At 34.1% G+C, this 18,469-nt stretch overlaps 2 protein-coding genes across 2 annotated transcripts; both read left to right on the forward strand.

Moving 5' to 3' along the window:
• LOC142622810 (conserved oligomeric Golgi complex subunit 8) lies at positions 1 to 8,557 on the forward strand. Its single transcript, XM_075796356.1, has 12 exons — positions 1 to 271; positions 348 to 500; positions 3,376 to 3,524; positions 5,102 to 5,179; positions 5,280 to 5,373; positions 5,474 to 5,548; positions 5,731 to 6,027; positions 6,631 to 6,698; positions 6,794 to 6,848; positions 7,015 to 7,153; positions 7,676 to 7,860; positions 7,957 to 8,557. The coding sequence occupies exons 1-12, from the start codon at positions 119 to 121 to the stop codon at positions 8,251 to 8,253; spliced, it is 1,743 nt and encodes a 580-aa protein (XP_075652471.1). The 5' UTR covers positions 1 to 118; the 3' UTR covers positions 8,254 to 8,557.
• Positions 8,558 to 9,454: 897 nt separating this feature from the next.
• On the forward strand, positions 9,455 to 15,457 carry LOC142638624 (uncharacterized). The gene is made up of 12 exons (XM_075812673.1): positions 9,455 to 9,686; positions 9,801 to 9,862; positions 10,023 to 10,073; positions 10,172 to 10,198; positions 11,225 to 11,329; positions 12,216 to 12,323; positions 12,499 to 12,570; positions 12,668 to 12,718; positions 13,537 to 13,599; positions 13,694 to 13,818; positions 14,114 to 14,327; positions 14,675 to 15,457. The coding sequence occupies exons 1-12, from the start codon at positions 9,575 to 9,577 to the stop codon at positions 15,386 to 15,388; spliced, it is 1,704 nt and encodes a 567-aa protein (XP_075668788.1). The 5' UTR covers positions 9,455 to 9,574; the 3' UTR covers positions 15,389 to 15,457.
• Positions 15,458 to 18,469: the final 3,012 nt, after the last annotated feature.

Here is an 18,469-nt window from a genome sequence, read left to right on the forward strand (position 1 = left end):
TCCCAACAGAAGTAAGTTGTTTGAGCAAGCCAAGCCTTGGCGCTCACACACACCTCACTGGATCTAAATCCAGATCCCATTCTCAGAGCTCATCGATCGGAGCAGATCTTCCTTTGAAATGGACTCGGAAAATGCAGCAGAGGAAACGACGCCGTCGTCGCTGTCCAGCCTCATCTCTCTCGCCGTCGCTTCCGCCTCCTCCACCTCCTCCTCCGCTCAACAACCTTACTTCTCCGAGCTCCTCTCCTTCAATCTCGATCGTCTCCAAAAGGTTTTGGTTCTCTCTCTCTCTCTCTCTATGCTTTTGTTTTCTTGTGTGAGAAAATTTTTGTGTAAAAAACTTGTAGGAGCCGGAGCTTCTTCGAGTCGATGCGGAGCGGATCCGGAGGCAAATGCAAGAGGTGGCTGTTGGAAGCTACCGAGCATTCATTGCCGCATCCGGTGCATTGTCTACTATTGGAGAACAAGTTTCTGCTATCGATAACTATCTTGAATCTTTGGTATTCATTCTTCTTTTTCTTGTTTTAGATGCCTTACTCTATTGAATTTTGCTGCTTCGGTTTTGTTCGTAATGTAGATTTATGCTAAATTTTGATTTCGATTTGAATCTAAAGTAGGAATTATATATGTATATGGTTTCTGATCTATTCTGGTTAGGGTTTATGATTAAAATAGAAGAACAATGTGTAAAACCCCAACTCCTGGACCAATCGACCAAACAAAGTTTTCAATTGGTCTCAGGTGCTCTCCATGTCTTCAAAAGTAAGTCTATTTTGCTCCTTCCGAGCAAACCAGCACCATGTTCCAAATCTCTGAGCCATGTTTGCCAAACCAAATTCTCCTTCTAAATAGCAAAGAAGCAACATTCCTTGGCATAACCCATTGAATCCCAAACATCTGAAAAACATCACCCCACAAAGCATTAGCAATGTCACAATGGTTTAAAAGGTGAGCAGCTGTTTCCCCATGACTATGGCACATACAACACCAATTAACCAATGACAAACCCCTCCTTGTGAGGTTAAACCTTCACAGAACAAATGCCTTGATGGAGAAAGGATATGGTACTTGTTAGTAAATCAGAGTTCTTGTTGGTAATACAAAAAGTGCCAGAACCAATTAAAGAAATAGAGTACATGGTGCTATTGTAGCTGTAAGGTTAAGAAGGGACATGAATCTTAGTTTAGAATTTAGGTGGAAAACTTCAGTTTATTTATCCATCTATCCATCTATAAATGATTTTATAAAGGGTAAAGCTGAAAGTTATCAATTTAGACGCCAAATATTATGGCTTAGTCAATTTTAAGTTAACTAGAGAAATTAAGTCCAATTGTTTAAGTTATTAACCAATTGACATGAGCATGGATAGATAAGCATAAAAACAATCCCAATCACAAAAATCAAGCACCCGCAAGAACATTGAAGTAAAGGAGATAAGAACCCGAGAATCAGGCAAAAAAATAAAACTCTTTGGGGCCCTCTAGCACCAAAAGATCCACTTATCAAAAGAATAGTTGTAGTACATTACATATCACTTGCAAAACCCTCCAAGCTGAGTAATGAATATGGACTCAAGTCTCCAGCTCCTGCTAGCAACCGATTCCTCGAATCCTTTTTTCTTGATGGTCTCTGGATCATGGGATTGCTCCAATGATTCCCCAACACCAATCTAGACCATGAACTCTGAAGCTTTCAATGTGAGTGATGGTTTGAATCTCCTGTCATAGAATTTGGCAATTTGAGAGGGAGAAGGTAGAGAGAAGAGAAGGGTTTGAGCTCTAGGGTTTATGTGTTCGCTCTAGCTCTTCTAGTGGAATTGGATGACGAAATTTGTGGGAAATAAGGATTATATAGTGAGGGTAAAAGGCTGGAACAATGGGGAAATTTGTAACAGAATTCTCTCAGGTTCTGGCATTTTTGTATGACTGAGAGAGAGGCAGAAGGGCAAAATCTCTGATCTAACTGAATTTCAAAATCTGGATTAGCCTCTTATTTCACCCAACACTTCCAATTTTGTATGAGTGAGATTCTGCAGATGTGAACTTCAGTTTTCTACACTAACATTTCACATACCCATACAAATTAAAACTCAGAACAGTACATGAACACAAAGAAATTACAAATTAAAATTACATCCAATTTGTCATGTAATTAGCCAACCACTAAACATCCTAACAGTTAGTTGAGTTTGTAGCTTAGGTTTTCCAATTAAATTCAACCATGTGGTTGCATTGAGTAATGGATCACATGATTGGATATATTGTCATTGGAAAAAGATAATGTTGTTTGTGTTGCATTGATCAATACAACTATTTGATTGAATCTAATTAGGGTATCTAAGGTTCAAAACCTAAGGAGTTGTACCTAAATTTTACCCTTGTGTGAATAAGTACTTTTGTATTAGTTATGATGTGAACATAATGATGTATTGTTCTTCTTGATTAGGCTTGTTTGTTGTGGAAATCTCTAAGAAAAACAATGCAAGAATACACTAAAGTTGTTCATGTTGCCAATGAGCTTTAACCTTTAAACCTACTTGGTTTTTCCATTATAAGAATAGGGTGGAGGGTGGGATTCTGGATTCAAGACCCATTTGGTGCATGTGTAGATTATCAATTAAAAGAAAGAAAATAAAATTGAAGTTGGTCATTTGGACGATTTTAATAATTCTAAGGCTATGTTCATTACACAAAAACGCAAAAATAATTAAATTTTGAAACATCATGAAAATTTGATTTTTTTGGAGGGTAAATTCCCACATCTTACAATGCCTATGAATATACCAATTATCATGAAACGCAAGGATTTTAACTCTCACATTTTAGGTAGGAAATGACAGTTCTCCCATATCTTGTATTAAGTAATACTAATGTGAGAGTTAAATTCAACTTTTCATTGAAAAAATAACTACATATAATTAATAGTTTTTAAAAAATCTTTATATTTCATCCAAAAATATGTTTATCAACATTCATGTGTATTTTTCTCATTTAAAAATTATTCATAACGGTCAAATTATTAATTCTCTTAACTGATTATGTATAAGATCAATTTAAACAATCAAATCTTTTATTTATATATATATATATATATATATATATATTATAAATAGTTATTCTAAAATATGATGTTAATTAAAATTTTAAGCATATTAAAAAAAAATTAATTTCAATAACTCTCACTTATCTCCCCCAAAGAAGAAGAAGAAGAAGAAGAAGAAGAAAAACTGTTGAGGACTGTAGTTTTTATGAGATTAAACTCTCAATAAACAATAACTCTTGAGATTTGAATTTCTTAGCAACCAAATAGACCTTAAATAATTGTGAAGTATTTGATGACAAAAAGTATACTGATATGTAATTTCCTCCTTTGCAGATAAATGAGACCCCAAATTTGACGTCTGGTGGCACTGAATTTTTAGAAGCTGCAGAAGAGATTTTAGAGAAGAGGAAGATGAACCAAACATTGCTTGCAAATCACAGTATAGTGCTTGACTTGCTTGAAATTCCCCAGCTTATGGACACGTATGTGTTTCAGTAAATTTGAAGGTCACTTGTTAAAATTGAATCGCTAATCCACGAATAAGAGGTCTTATATGTTGTGTGCCAAGTGTGAAATTTGAATTTATTTCCTGAAACTCATGCATTCTTGATTGAAAATATTATGAAGATTGATTCACTTGAAGGTCACTTGTTAAAATTGAATCACTAATCCACGAATAAGAGGTCTTATATGGTGTGTGCCAAGTTTGAAATTTCCTGAAACTCATGCATTCTTGATTGAAAATATTATCAAGATTGATTCATTTTGTTGTTTAGAGAAGTTATCCTTCCATTTTATGTGCAACAAGTCGATAACCTGCACTTGGTTTTCTTTAACTCTAGCAATCAGATAGTTGTCTTGCCTTGGGGTTTAGACAGTTCATTTGTCAAAGCGGGGAGAAAATTGTCTTTGTCTTTCCAGTGTTGAATTAACCACATTTATGCATTGTATGTTTGATACATTTTGGCGTTAAACATTTAATTTTACATCTGCAGCCCTTAAACTATTTGAGGTGATTGATGTGTGAATGATGATGGGGAACTAGACAATGGTGTTTTTTTTTTTTTTTTTTTCAAAGTAACTGAGAGAAAATGAAATGCTTAAGTAGGAGAAATAATATCAAGAATCAACTGATGTAATGTCATGTTTATATGCATTTACAAGATTTTTTTGGAGGCCCCCGGGGAGGTGGGGGGGGGGGGGGGGGGGGGTTGGGCTGTAAATTGCCCTCTATTTGTGCTAGTTGGAATGGGAGGATCTTTGAGAGGCCTAGTTACAGACTGAGGATCTGGAAAGTATAGTTATGGGATGGATATTTATTGTTGACCTTTGTGGGTGTCTATTATGAATTGTTTATGGAAAGTGGCATGATGATATTTTTTTCTAAACACTGGTATGTTACACATGAACAAAGTGAGTTTTGAACCTATGACCTTACCCTTTTCATCCCTTGCTCTTGGTGCCATTTGAACCAGAGCGCTTGGCAAGTGGCATGATGACTGATCAGTTATAAATGATGTCCTTGCTTCCCCTTGCCTCTTTCTTCTTTCTAGCAATTCTATGTCTTTGTGATTTTCTGATGCAATTCTTTACCTTTATGGTGAAAAGAAAAATCATTTGGTAATATTTTTGAAAAGTAATTAGCATTTTTGTTAAATGTTAAGAATTTACTCACCAAAGTGGATTGTTGGCTTTCATTATTCATGCAATTATTGTTCCTTTTGTTAGACAGGTTTATAATTTAGTATACTATATTTTGTTACTTATCAAAAAAAATTAGTATACTATCTTATTCAGAAATCAGGACTACAAATATTACAATTTGAATGCCATACTATCATCATCCTTTCTGCAGATTATTTTGACTTCATATTTGTAAATGGTGAATTGTTTTCCCTAAGAAAGCAGGATACTGGTTATTTCATATGAAGTAACATTTTAATGGCATTGTTTTTGTTGGTAGGCAGGCATAACAAGTGCAAGACCCGTCTTTCTTAGTGCAGCTATTCTTCTCATATGATATCTACTACAAAGCTTGTTGACTCTCTTCTTTATGCAGTTGTGTAAGGAATGGAAATTATGATGAAGCTCTTGACTTAGAAGCGTTTGTTTGTAAACTTTCAACTATGCACCCCAAGTGAGTTATATCTATTTTGTTCTTCTCACTAGCTAGTATTTGTTTTGGCTGTCAACTTTGTGGAAGGCCGCTTATTGAGGCTCTGACCTTTATCTTTAAGGTTACCTGTTATTCAAGCACTGGCTGCAGAAGTCAGGCAGACAACCCAGTCTCTTCTTTATCAGCTTCTCCAGAAACTTCGCTCAAATATTCAGGTATTCAGTAGCATTGTTCTGTTGGATCATTTACATTGATGCTACTTGTATTTCTGGAAAAAATTATATGTTTTTGTGGATGTATCCTTCTGTATTGCAGTTACCAGAATGCCTTCGTATTATTGGATATCTACGTCGAATAGGAGTGTTTAGTGAGTATGAGATGCGTTTGCAGGTATTTGTGAATGCTTACAATGTGTAATTTATAATTGTGTTAAATGTGATGCTAAAAACTTGATATTCGACACTGGTTGCTGATAGTGCTGCTGGTTTAATGAACTTAAGTGGCTTTTGTTCTTTTTATAGTTGATAGTTCTATGCTTGAATCTGACCAAGATTATTTTTCAAGCGTTACAGTTTTTGAGGTGTCGAGAGGCTTGGCTTACTGGACTTCTTGAGGATCTGGACCAGAGAAATCCTTATGAGTACTTAAAAGGGATGATAAACTGTCATAGGATGCATCTTTTTGATGTAGTTAACCAGTATCGAGCAATATTTGCTGATGATACATCAGGAAGTGAAGAAAACTATGACGGTGGGCTTATTTTTAGTTGGGCTATGCATCAGATTACCTCACACCTTAAAACTCTCAAAGTAATGCTCCCAAAGATAACTGAAGGCGGATCTCTCTCAAATATCTTGGATCAATGCATGGTGAGCATCTTCCATTTAGAATTCAATGCTTGCTTGGCTTGTGCATTTATTCATAGCTTTTGATAGAAGGGATAAACTATATCTTGAAATGAGCCACATCATATTTTTGTGATGGCATGACTACCAATTTGGATGGAGGATTGCATTACTTACAATGAGGAATTTTAGTGATAAAAATGAAAGATTTTAAATTGTAGGGGCCAAATTAGAATTTACTCTATATGTCAAGGACCGAAAGTACAGTCTAGCTTGTTAGGAATATATCCCTAGGGCCCTTTTTATTTTCCTGGCTAAATGATAGAATAACTCCACTCCCCTCAAATCCCCATCCATAACATGTCAAACTACATACCTTCACTAGGCTATAAGGTCACTCCCAGAATGTATTCATATAAAATATCATTGTTTGTGCAGTTCATGACTTGTGGAGGAATGTTGTCTTTCACTTTTAACTTTTCTTTCCCTTATATATGTAATTATTTTATTTTTGCATATGGCAATAATCATAGTCTGTAATTCAATGTTTTTCTGTTTTGCATGGACATATTTTCATGAATCGGGACTGTCCAGAATTTGTTGACTGTTCTTTTGTGTTATTGACAGTACTGTGCTATGGGGCTTGGTTGGGTTGGGCTAGATTTTCGGGGCCTGCTTCCATCGCTTTTTGAAGAGTAATATTCTATTTTATATATTCATTTATCTCTGCCCATAATAATCCTTCCATTTTTTTGGTATCTTATTAAAATTGAGTTTGGTCACTTTATAGGGCAGTTCTCAACTTATTCTCAAAAAATATGAGTACAGCAGTTGAAAATTTTCAGGTAAATTGACCAGAGGTGAAGTTTAATATTTATTTCTGATTTTGGCAAGATATTTAATATATGTTCCTTATGAATAAGAGGCACGTTTGGCTGGTAATTTCACTTTGTACCAGCCTAATGCCTCATATTTGGTGTTATGTAACTTGATGCTGTAACTCTACTCTAGGTGGTCTTGGATTCACATCGTTGGGTCCCACTACCAGCAGTTGGCTTTTCAGCAAATAGTGTTGGTGATGATAGTCATGAGGATGTCACTCCGCCATCTTATCTGATGGAACATCCGCCTCTTGCTGTGTTCATCAATGGTAAGTTCAACATATGCTTCTTAGCTGGGTGCCATTTTAGAACTGATTGTTCTTCACCCTCCCTTGATAATTTTCTTCCTGTGAACCTTGGTGGTTGTAATATGCCTACACTAAGTTATCAGTTGGTGGCTTCATATGAAGTGGAATTGTTCAGATTAAAGGTTTCCTTCCCCTGGGCGCATGGTGGGGGTCTGGGAAGATTTGATAGTAAATATTTGCAAATAGTTACATAGACAACTCTTGACTCTCGTCATCACATTTATCGATGACCTTTTTTTTTTCAGTCTGATGGCTGAATTCCTGTCTGGGAGTTGACTCTTTCCATTTGTTCTTTGTAATGTCTAAAGTTTTGCTATTTACCCACAACTATTGATCGGAAGTCCTCTGACGGTTTTTGGTTTAGACTGAATGGTTGCTATTGATTATTATTTTATAATATAATAGCGCATGATGTTTAGAATATATTTTCTTTGTTCATTTCTTATCCTCTTTGGCATTCATCTCACTTTCTGGTGGTTGTAGGTGTATCTGCAGCAATGAACGAGCTACGTCCCTGTGCCCCTATAAGTTTGAAACATTTACTTGCTCAAGAATTAATTAAGGGATTGCGGACGGTTTCTGACTCTTTGTTGAGGTACAATACAACTAGGATGCTCAGAGAAAGTGAGTCTGGACTTTTCCTCGCTCTTTGCCGGGCATTTATTGAGGTGCTACTCTTACTTGTTGAGCTGATTGCAACTGCAATGTGTCTGTTAATCATATTAACAGCTTCCTCTAATATTTATGAACCCTCTCCTTCATAGGTTGCTTACCCACATTGTGCTACATGCTTTGGCCGTTGTTACCCTGGTGGAGCTGCTCTTATCATGGATGCAAAGAACTTATATGATGGAATTGGCCGCCTTCTGACAGTCTCTCCCTCAAGAGATCTTATCAAACCAGCCAATACTGCAGAAGCAAAGAGCATATCAGAAAATGGTGACTTGCCAGTGGTCGAAAATGGACTTATGCCTGGTGTTGAACAAACCGACGGCACTGATGCTGATGAAAAGGAGAAGAGTCCCGCTTTGCAAACCGATGAAAGGCACAGTGATGTGTGAAAGCACTTCAACGAGCTATAATTTTTCAGCTTTCCGTACCTTAAAACAAAAGGAGAGAGGAGCAGAATAAAACTGGGTCTTATCAGTAGCTTGTAATTATTTCTGTTCGAAGATAGACCAATTTTTTTAAGAAGTCAAAACCAAGATGTATATTAGAAGAGGATTAGATTATCTCAGAGAGACATTTGAGCGTAGATCAGCAAAAATAGTTAGAAAACTTCATCCTGTGTCTTTTATAGTACACATTCATTTTTTTCTCTTACATTTCATTCCATACAATGAAAGGTTATTATTTTTGAACTCTGATTATATGCTTTATACATAAGATGAACATCAGTTTCTTTACCCTTTCCTCATTTAATAGTCAGTTAGTTTTTGAAGGTGTGATTGGGATGTCTGTCACTTTCTCATAGATCTACAATTTTTTTTTTCCGCTACTCATAGTCAGCCACATCAGAGAGTTGTAAAAATAGGTGTGGAATTGGTTATGAATTGTAATCTTAGAGTTTTTCCTTTGAAGGTGAGGCCCTCCGAGTCCCACAACTGTATCAGAACCACGAGAAATAATTCCATGCACCAAGAGAGCCAAATTAAGAGTGTCTAGTGGCTCTACCCCCCAATAAAAAAACATATTACTTAATTTCTTACCTTATTGAGTTGTGTCAACTTATGGTAAGGATAACATTACATTCATATTAGTCCACCACTAACACAATTTTTTGCATCAATCACAACATGTGAAATTGGATGTCCCTAAACTTGATAAAAAAAAATGCTAGGTGTTTTAATTTGATAGCTTGATCGTAGTCACATAAGTCATCCCTTGCTTTGGAGGGGAAGGAAGGGAATGAGTTGGATATTAGTTTTATAAGTTACTAGTTAGCACCGGGCCGCCAAACCGGCAACACCAACTGCCTAGTCCACTAGACCAAAGACCTAGCCACCAAATAAGGAAGAAAACCACTAAAATACTTTATCAAAATTTTAAAGGTAAAAGGTTTAACAATACAAAGGAGCCACCAAATAGGGGAAGAGAACTATTGTGTGTTTTTGTAAAATATTTTATCAAAATTTTAAAGGCAAAAAAAAAAAAAAAAAACATTTTAAGATCAACGAAAAAACATTTTCACGTTTAACCAAATTTTACAATGAAATAAATACTATAAAATGCTAATAATGTTTCTCCATTAATTCCTCACGTGACAAACCGATGGGTCGAAATAGCGATGTGAGAAAAGCAGTGTAGAGCAGTGACAAAGAAGCAAAACCCTTAGGCTTTAGCTGTGTCTGTGTGTGGTCTGGGCTTTTGAAAGAAAGAAAGATGGCGAGTGATGCGCAAGAAGAAGGCGAGGAGCAAGAGCAACAACAGCAGGCACCCCAGAGGATCCAGATATTCCCTACCCCTACCAATGCTATCTCCCCTTTTTGGAGAGGTTTCTCTCTCTCTCTCTCTCTCATATTTTGTAGAGAGATTGTTTGTAAAGTATATTTTCTAATTGAATATTATGTATGTGTTTTATTTATATATGAATCTTCTTCTGTGGCAGAGAAATATGAAAGAGAAGCTAAGAAGTATTGGGACATCTTTTACAAACGCCATCAAGATAGAGTATTTCCTTTTCTATATCTACTCATTTCTCTGCTTATTCAAATGCTATTTACTTGCTTTTTTTTTATTTTATATTTCTATCACTGTAAATAGTACTACCATAACCATTAATCATCTTCACCCATCTAATTTGATGCCCACTTTTTTTCTCTTTCTTCAGTTTTTCAAAGATAGGCACTACTTGGACAAGGAGTGGGGCCACTATTTCTCTGTCAGTATTGGTCTCTTTGTTCCTTTTTATATTTGGAAATTTCTTCAATGATTTAAGATGTATAAATCTTCTATGGGTTTTCTTTTTTGGTTTTTCAGGGATCAGGAAAAAAAGTGCTTTTGGAGGTAAATAACATTGACACAGACACTCTCTCTCTCTCTCTCTCTCTTGCAAAACCAGCCTAGCTTTTTCTTGATAAAAATTATGTATAATTCCTTAGGTGTTGTAACTTTGAATTCAACAATGTGGCTATATTTATCAATGACCTACATGGTTGAATATAATTGTTATTGGAAAAGGTTGCAAGAGCCATATAGCTTAGTGGCATTGCCTAGTCTTCTATATGATGAGAACTAGGTTTCGAAGTCTGCCCTCCCCCACTTGTTATAGCAATTGAATTATCCAAAAAAGGTCGTTGGAAAAGATATCATAGTATTGTTTTTACTTCATTAGTCATTACTACCACGTGTATGAATTCAATTGGGGAACCGAAGTTAAAGCGCCTAGGAATTGTATCTAAGTTTTGCCCTTTTGTTTTGGGTGACTAGGTTGTAATCTAGCTACTTGGGGTTCTTGTATTAATCGAATATTTTTCATGACTTGTTGAAGTTTGTAACTTAGTTTTATGTCACCTTATTTTATCTTTGTACAATGCTTCATCTTTGACTGAAATTTTGATTAATTGAGTTGGATGGAAATAGAGATGTTTGAGACATTGCACATCTTTTTGGAAGTGCCTATGTTGTTAGTGGAATTATTGCGTCAAAATGTTTTGTCTTACAGGTTGAGTTTTAAGTAGTTTAGCTTATTTAATTACTTTTTGCACCTACGGTTTCAATCAACTGAACTACTTCTCATTCTTTTCCTTATTTATTTCCACCACAATGAATGCGTGCTTTTTTTCCATCTCTTCCATTACTTTTACTGATATGGAGTAGAACTTATCAAAGTTATCATGGCTATTCTAATTCTCATAGTTTTTCTCTTATTTATTTATTTTTTTAAAAATAAATTGTGGGGGAAATAGTGTAGCTCATTTTCACACACACACACACACACACACATATACATATATCTATCTTTAGAAGCATCTTAACTGCTCTTAAGAGGTTACTATATATTGGGTAATTAATATTTGTTATTGTTAGCAGGTTGGCTGCGGAGCTGGAAATACTATCTTTCCCCTGCTTGCTACATATCCAGATGTTTTTGTTTATGCATGTGATTTCTCACCACGTGCTGTTAACTTGGTTAAGGTTTGATTTTATTGTTTTCTCTTGCTGAATCATTGTTGAACTTTTATGACTGGACACTTGTGAGATCTTGGTTCATAATGTATTGCTCATAGATAACTTGAATCTGGAATAGTTATGTGTCTATGTCATGATCAAGTAGTGGAGTTGTTGAAGTTTATCAAAAAGCTCATAATATTGGAGAAAAACTCTAAAATTAATATTGGAGGGAGAGGGAGACTAAGCCTTCAATCTTACTATTTAACTCTAAATTCTAATGGTAATGAAATTGGGCTGAATGTTCCATTGTCTAATAATTTGAAGTTTTCTCCTGTTTGATTGCTTCTTTATATTCTACCAACAAACTCAATGACATGCCACCTGTATATGATTCAGAGAAGCTACAACTGGTATGTTGACCAGTTTAATAATGAGTCAAAACTTTGGTGGAAATATGTTTTCTTTTGACCTTTCATAGTACCATGAAGATTTTGCATAAATGTGAAGAGATATGTTGAGTTTGGGCTCTAATCATTGTAAAAGACGTGCTATACATCATGAGTTCAATTTATTGTTTTCACACTTGGCCTTGAATGGCTGGCTTTATTACTTTTGGCATGGGGAAATCTTATGAATTCTCAAATTTCCACCAATCTTAGAATTTATTGAAAATTAGGGGTAAGACTACCTATTAATCACCTCTCACAGATCCTATAGAAGTGGGTGTTTTATGCATTGGGTACGGCCTTAAAATTTATTAAAAATTGGGTACTTTGGGTGGTGACATATATCAATTTTCTTGTTTTATTCGTTTTGTTACTTGTAGCTTTAGGAGTCATTTCGTCCAACTGTAAAACATATAGTTTAGGCAGTTATATTTGGCTGAGTGTATTCATTTTGCTTATTGCAGATGCATAAGGACTTCAAAGAATCCCAAGTTAGTGCATTCGTTTGTGATTTGACAGTTGATGATCTGATCAAGGAGATTCCTCCATCTTCAATTGATATTGTGACCATGGTATTTAAATGGACGTTAGAATATATCAGTTTGCGTGCTTATTGGACATCTGTTTGTTCATGTTCATTGATAAATAATTGCATTTCTACCTAATTTATAATTGAACAATATGTTCTTGTGATTTAGTTTCACTTTGGTGTTTGTTATCCTGTCAACTAGCTGACTTGTTAAGCAGATTTTTGTGTTATCTGCAGTCTCCCCAGAGAAGATGCCTCTAGCGTTGCAGAACATTAGAAAAATTCTGAAGGTACAATATCAGCATACTTGCAATTGTGAAACATATTAATTTTATTGACTTTGGTGTAATGAATGTGAAATGTGAAATTCCAATTTGTACTTTTCAGCCAAATGGTTGTGTGCTGTTTCGTGATTATGCTATTGGTGACCTTGCTCAGGTTGATCTTCTCTCTCTCTCTCTCTCTCTGAATTTTTTTGCTAAGATTGATAAAACTCTGTAATTCTCTGCCAAAGAACTTGAACCCCCCCCCCCCCCCCTCCCAAAAAAAATCTTGAATGGCTGAGGTTTAGTGTTTGGATAGGCTTATTTTGTAAAAGGTGATGCTTTAAAAAGTTGTACATTCTCTTTTAAGGTAAAATTAAGCTCATCCAAAGTGTGAGTTAGTAAACCGGGTTGGTTTTATATTTCTTGAAGGCCAGTAATGGTTATGGTAAAAAAGAAAAAAGGAAAAGAGAAAAGAGAAAAGAGGGGGGGGGGGGGGGGTCTAATTGCCTTTTTTGATAGTTGATAAAAGTTGACTCCTGCATGGGACTAAACCTGTGTCCTCACCCCTCAGCAATTATTTTCCATTTGATCCAAAGATCATTGGTGAAGGTGGGGATTCACTATCTTGTATGGAATATTCCCATCCTTCAATGTGCTTGCTTGAAATGAAGTGGTTTGGTGTATCCTGGGTGATTTAATGTTCTCCTCTTGAACAATATGAGCAGCCATAATATCTTTTAATACAATATGAGCATCCTTGTTCCAACAAACTTAATTTTGATTGTTTAGCCTAAAACAGGGTGTATCACAAAACTAAAATTCTCATTTAATTCATCTATAAAAATAAAGAAAAAATCTCATTTAGTTTGTGGCAAATCACCCCCTCCCCCAACCCCTCCAAAAATTTTGTTTAAGTTATGCGAATCTTATACTGGTTACTTCTTGTCTTTATATAGAGTTTTTCTATATTTTTGTATACTATATTTGCAGGAGAGGTTTACTTGCAAGGATCAAAAGATTAGTGAAAATTTTTATGTCAGGGGTGATGGCACTGTAAGTTCCAGTCTTGTTTATATGATGTTGTCTAGTTTCTTGAGTTAGCCACTTATTTATGTAAAACGTTATTGTTATTATTTTCTCTTTTCAGCGAGCTTTCTATTTTTCTAATGAGTTCTTGACAAGTCTATTTGAAGAAAATGGATTTCATGTTGAAGAACTTGGTTTGTGCTGCAAACAAGTGGAGAACCGCTCGAGGGAGTTGGTGATGAATCGGTAGGTGATTGTGTCTTAAATTTCCATTGCAGTTTTTTATTTTATATTTTTACATTTAAGTTTTACATTTTACTTATGATAGCATAATAGATATATTGTTAATGTGAATTTAGTAATCTGTCTAATTTAGGCTCTAAATTGAATTGTTTTATCAAGTCATTAGCTCAACAATTTAATACGAAAAAGCTTTGCTCTTGGCAAAATTTTTTTTTTTTTGGTGCCAGCCACTTTGTTTAAATTGTATTAAAAGATCATCTCTCTGATGAATGTATGTTTTTGTTTGTCATGATTCCAGGCGTTGGATCCAAGCTGTTTTCCGCCATTCAGATGATGCAAACTCTTCTTCCAGTATGGAAGCTTCAGTTAAGATAGACTTGCCTGGTGAAGAGTATATTGAGCCTAAAGTCAGGGGGAATACATTGACGGAGGTTGTGAATAATTTTGATGTTGACATGTCAGAGGGTGTGGCAGTTGATATGTTTGGAATTTCACCTTCCAATGATAATGAGGTAAAGTTTTACCTTTCTCCTTTTATCTTTCTAGTTGTTCCTAAATTTTCCTAAACTATTGCAACAATTTCTCACCTATGCTTAGGCTGTTAAAAATTCAATACTCTGCGTATGTAACTTGTTTTGTTGGTTACTTCAATAGTAGATTTCATTGCTATCTGAACAGGAAAGATATAGATATTTGAATAAGGTTATAAAAAAAAAAATTTAATTTGCAGAAGTCAAACATGTTTTTTTTTTTTTTAATACTAATTTTTGCCTTTTGGGGTGCTGAACTGATCTTTTAGTACTGGTCATATAATTAGAAAGAGCATTGTTACTCACTTTTTCTTGGTTTTTCCTTTTAGACTGTTGTGGTCAACCTTGGAGAATCTAACTACAAGATTGAAGTACTGTCCAAGGAGTATCAACACACCTGCAAATCAACTGGCTTGATGCTGTGGGAATCAGCTCGTTTGATGGCTTCTGTACTAGCAGGAAATCCTACTATTGTTGCAGGAAAAAGGGTGTTAGAGTTGGGGTGTGGCTGTGGAGGCATCTGCTCTATGGCTGCTGTTGTATCTGCTGACCTAGTAGTTGCCACTGATGGAGATACAATTGCTCTTGACCTACTGTCCCGAAATGTCAATTCAAATATTAAGCCACCATTCCTTGATAAATTGATCACAAAGAGACTACAATGGGGGAACAGAGACCACATAGAAGCCATCAAGGAAATAAATAATAGAGGTTTTGATGTCATTATAGGCACAGATGTGACTTATATTCCTGAAGCTATTTTGCCGTTGTTTGCAACTGCAAAAGAAATGATTTCATCGGAAGGAGGCATTACAGTGGATTGGGAACCAGCATTTATCCTTTGCCATGTTTTTCGCCGAGTAGATGAACCATCTATACTGTCAGCTGCATCCAAATTTGGTTTTAGGCTAGTCGATAAGTGGCATGCAGGAACTCCAAGTAAACAATCTAAAAGCATTATCAATTCTTGGTTCTCAGAGAATGCTTTCAAGGATTGTATTCCAAGTACTGCCCTGAATATTATGTACTTTCAAATAGAGTGAAGTCATTGTCGGGCTTCTGATTTTATAGCAATTTGCATCGTCATCAATTAGTATAATGAGAAGGAAAAAGCTTAAGGCGAGTGACAATGTGCAATTCCTTTCTCTTCATTGTCATTTTGCCTTTTGTGTTACATGAGTTTATTCAATACCTGTACCAGTTCTTTTTGTGTCACGAATTTTTGCTTGTAAGAGAGTATGCATGCAGACCAAAGCAGAATCAATATATATATATATATATATATATAAATAGAGACCTCACGTGGAAGTGCATGGGGTTCTGTCATATGGCGCTTTGTGTAAATACTTTCTCGATCGTTTAGGTTTTTACTTCCTGTTTTCTTATCAATGATTAGTTTAAGCCATAAATGCAGAAAATTAAAAGATTTGGTTATACTCATTTTTCCAACTTCTTGAACTCTTTCACTTTTAATTTCATTATTTTAAAAATGAAAGGTTTTTTCTATTCAATATTAGTTTTCATGTTCTTTTATATATTCCAATTTCACAAATATATCAAAAGGCCAAAAGAAAAACAAAACTAGAGAGATAGAGAAACAAAGAGTGAGAAATTAGTGTCAAATAGATTATGAAATTGACTTTGGTTTCAAGTGCATATGATCTAAACTTCTTAACAACAATATCAAAGCTTGATACAATGCTTTAACAACATATGGAATTTCTAAAAGGTATGTGTTTTTTGTCTTTATTTATATGTTTGAAAAGTGTTTGATCTTTGTAAGTGATTAAGGTACTCAGATGTAAGTAAAATTATATATAAGATATGAAATAGTATAAGTTTATATTTTCCTGTTTAATTATTGTTTTATTTTTAATCTCTTGGCATGTATATTTAGTTTTGTGAATTAGAAATTATAAACCTTAAATCTTAGATGTTTAGCCTTCAAAAGTTCACATGTTTTCTTTTTAAAAAGATAAATACTTCTAAAAAAAGAAAAGGAAATTAAAAAAAAAAAATTTATATTGGTAACAATCAAATGTAAGAGCTAAATATACATATACACCTTATCAAACAAAAGATGGCATATAGTGGCATTTTTAGAGTCTAATTAATTATGGTTACTTATGAATATATTGTGTTACAATTTTTTTTTATTCATTATTTTAGTGACGTATAATACATAATTGAAATTAATTTTCCAAACATTATAACACATATGAGGATTATAAAATAACTAATAATGAGCACGCGCATTGCACGGGACATCTACTAGTTGTAGTTAAAAATGAAGTAATATTTGAAATTTAGTAATTATTGAATGGGTAATTTTTCTATTTTATCCACCTGGCTATATAAATAAAGTTTATTTATATATATTAAAATTTAAAATCAGATTTAGATTTTACTATTAAATTAGTCAAGCTAAAACAGGATAATACATTCATGAAATCTGAAAATGATAAAAAATGTATCTCAATTTTTAACATTTTAGAAGCAATAAATTTAGCCAAGTCCAAGATCCTCCAACACATGAAAGACATCCAACAATCAATTTTGGGATTGAATTAGAGTTGTAATTAACGCAAGTGGAAAACTAATTGAGCACACATGCTAGTAGTTGGTTAGGCTTATATTTAGTTGGAAGTTACTTAGGTAAGTGCACATGTAGCACGTGTATATTCTTTATTCACATGCCTAGCTATTGAGTTCATCCAATAGTAATGAGTCATGTGGCCATTGAGAATGAGGCAAGTGATGCATAAATTGTGCCATGTCATCATCATTGTCTTGGATCAAAGAATAATCAAGTTGTCGCCTAGTTTTCCTATTTTCTCATGGAGGTAGAGACTCCCTTGAGATAGTCTCATCCTTTCTCTTTTTAGTTTTTTTTGGAGGAGTTGACTCATTTGAAGCAATCACAACTCATTCAATCATTAAGTATTCATGGTAAACCTTCATAATTAAAAATTTAAAACCCTAGAAGTGTTGTCACACAAGCATTAATCTCTTAAACCGCCCTAACCTTAAGGACAAACCTTAAACCGTAAGGCCCTAGCTAAACATTGAGTTCTAACATCCAAACCATCAAGAACTATCTTTTTGTTTTGTTTTGTTGATAGACATTAATAAATATCTTGAATCATCCAAGAACCCTAATCCTAACTAAGTTACTTACATATGTTATGATCAGTGAGAAGAGTGATTTTGTTTCAATCACAATTTTTCAAGATATTCACTCTAAAAATGCTAATATATTAAGTTAATTTTATAAAAGGTCCTTGATGAACATAAGCTAGATGAGAGATACCAAGTTTTTATTTTTGGGTACTTGTTCATATCAAATAGACAACTTTCATATATTCATTAGAGTTTAGAAGATGATAAGTTCTCTTGATTTCAAAGTCAATAATCTTGTATATAATATATTTATGACTTATGATTTACTTTTTATCTCATACACTTATATGTACACTTATATGTACCTAGTATATGTGTGTGCTCATGCGCACCTATTTTGAATTTTTCTTATCTAATATATATGTACATCAATATCATAATAATGTGAGTTTCTCATCAAACAAAATTCATAACTCCACTCCTAAACATATTAATTCATTTTTTTAAAAGAAAAAAAGTAAAAATAACTCACCTTTTATTTTGAATATCAATGTTTAATATATATCCAGTATATCGGCAAGTTAAGTTTAATGTGACACAACAGCTAACTAAAAGCAAAACAACACAAAAAATGGATTCAAGTATTAAGAATATTTTCCTTGTAATAAAAAACAGGGTTATTTCATTTCTTTGGTACATTTACTTAGATTTTGTTTTCTTATTATTTATTCAGAATTTAACTAGTAAAAAATTTGTAAAATTTGTGTAAAGAATGTTTTAATACACAATTAAAATCATGAGATGTATTCTTTAGAAGTGATATGAAGGATTTATTTTTGACTGGATAGAAGACATATGAACGGTTAATAATGCAAGAAACACATTAAAACTCATCCAACACTCAACTTTTGACATGCTATATATATCTTCCCTTCCAATTATGGATTTTGATCCTCTATCAATGGATAAATGCTGATAATTAAGTAAATATATTGACGCATATA

The sequence above is a fragment of the Castanea sativa genome, chromosome 1 (assembly GCF_040712315.1).
Source record: "Castanea sativa cultivar Marrone di Chiusa Pesio chromosome 1, ASM4071231v1".
Classification (NCBI taxonomy): Eukaryota; Viridiplantae; Streptophyta; class Magnoliopsida; order Fagales; family Fagaceae; genus Castanea; species Castanea sativa.

Bases quoted from the DNA above. Each gene is read 5' to 3' on its own strand.
- LOC142622810 (XM_075796356.1), top strand. From the start codon at position 119: ATGGACTCGGAAAATGCAGCAGAGGAAACGACGCCGTCGTCGCTGTCC. The intron at 5,180-5,279 runs GTGAGTTATATC...TTTATCTTTAAG, and splicing joins CTTTCAACTATGCACCCCAA to GTTACCTGTTATTCAAGCAC. The intron at 5,549-5,730 runs GTATTTGTGAAT...CAAGCGTTACAG, and splicing joins AGTATGAGATGCGTTTGCAG to TTTTTGAGGTGTCGAGAGGC.
- LOC142638624 (XM_075812673.1), top strand. From the start codon at position 9,575: ATGGCGAGTGATGCGCAAGAAGAAGGCGAGGAGCAAGAGCAACAACAG. The intron at 12,324-12,498 runs GTATTTAAATGG...CTTGTTAAGCAG, and splicing joins CAATTGATATTGTGACCATG to ATTTTTGTGTTATCTGCAGT. The intron at 13,600-13,693 runs GTAAGTTCCAGT...TTCTCTTTTCAG, and splicing joins ATGTCAGGGGTGATGGCACT to CGAGCTTTCTATTTTTCTAA.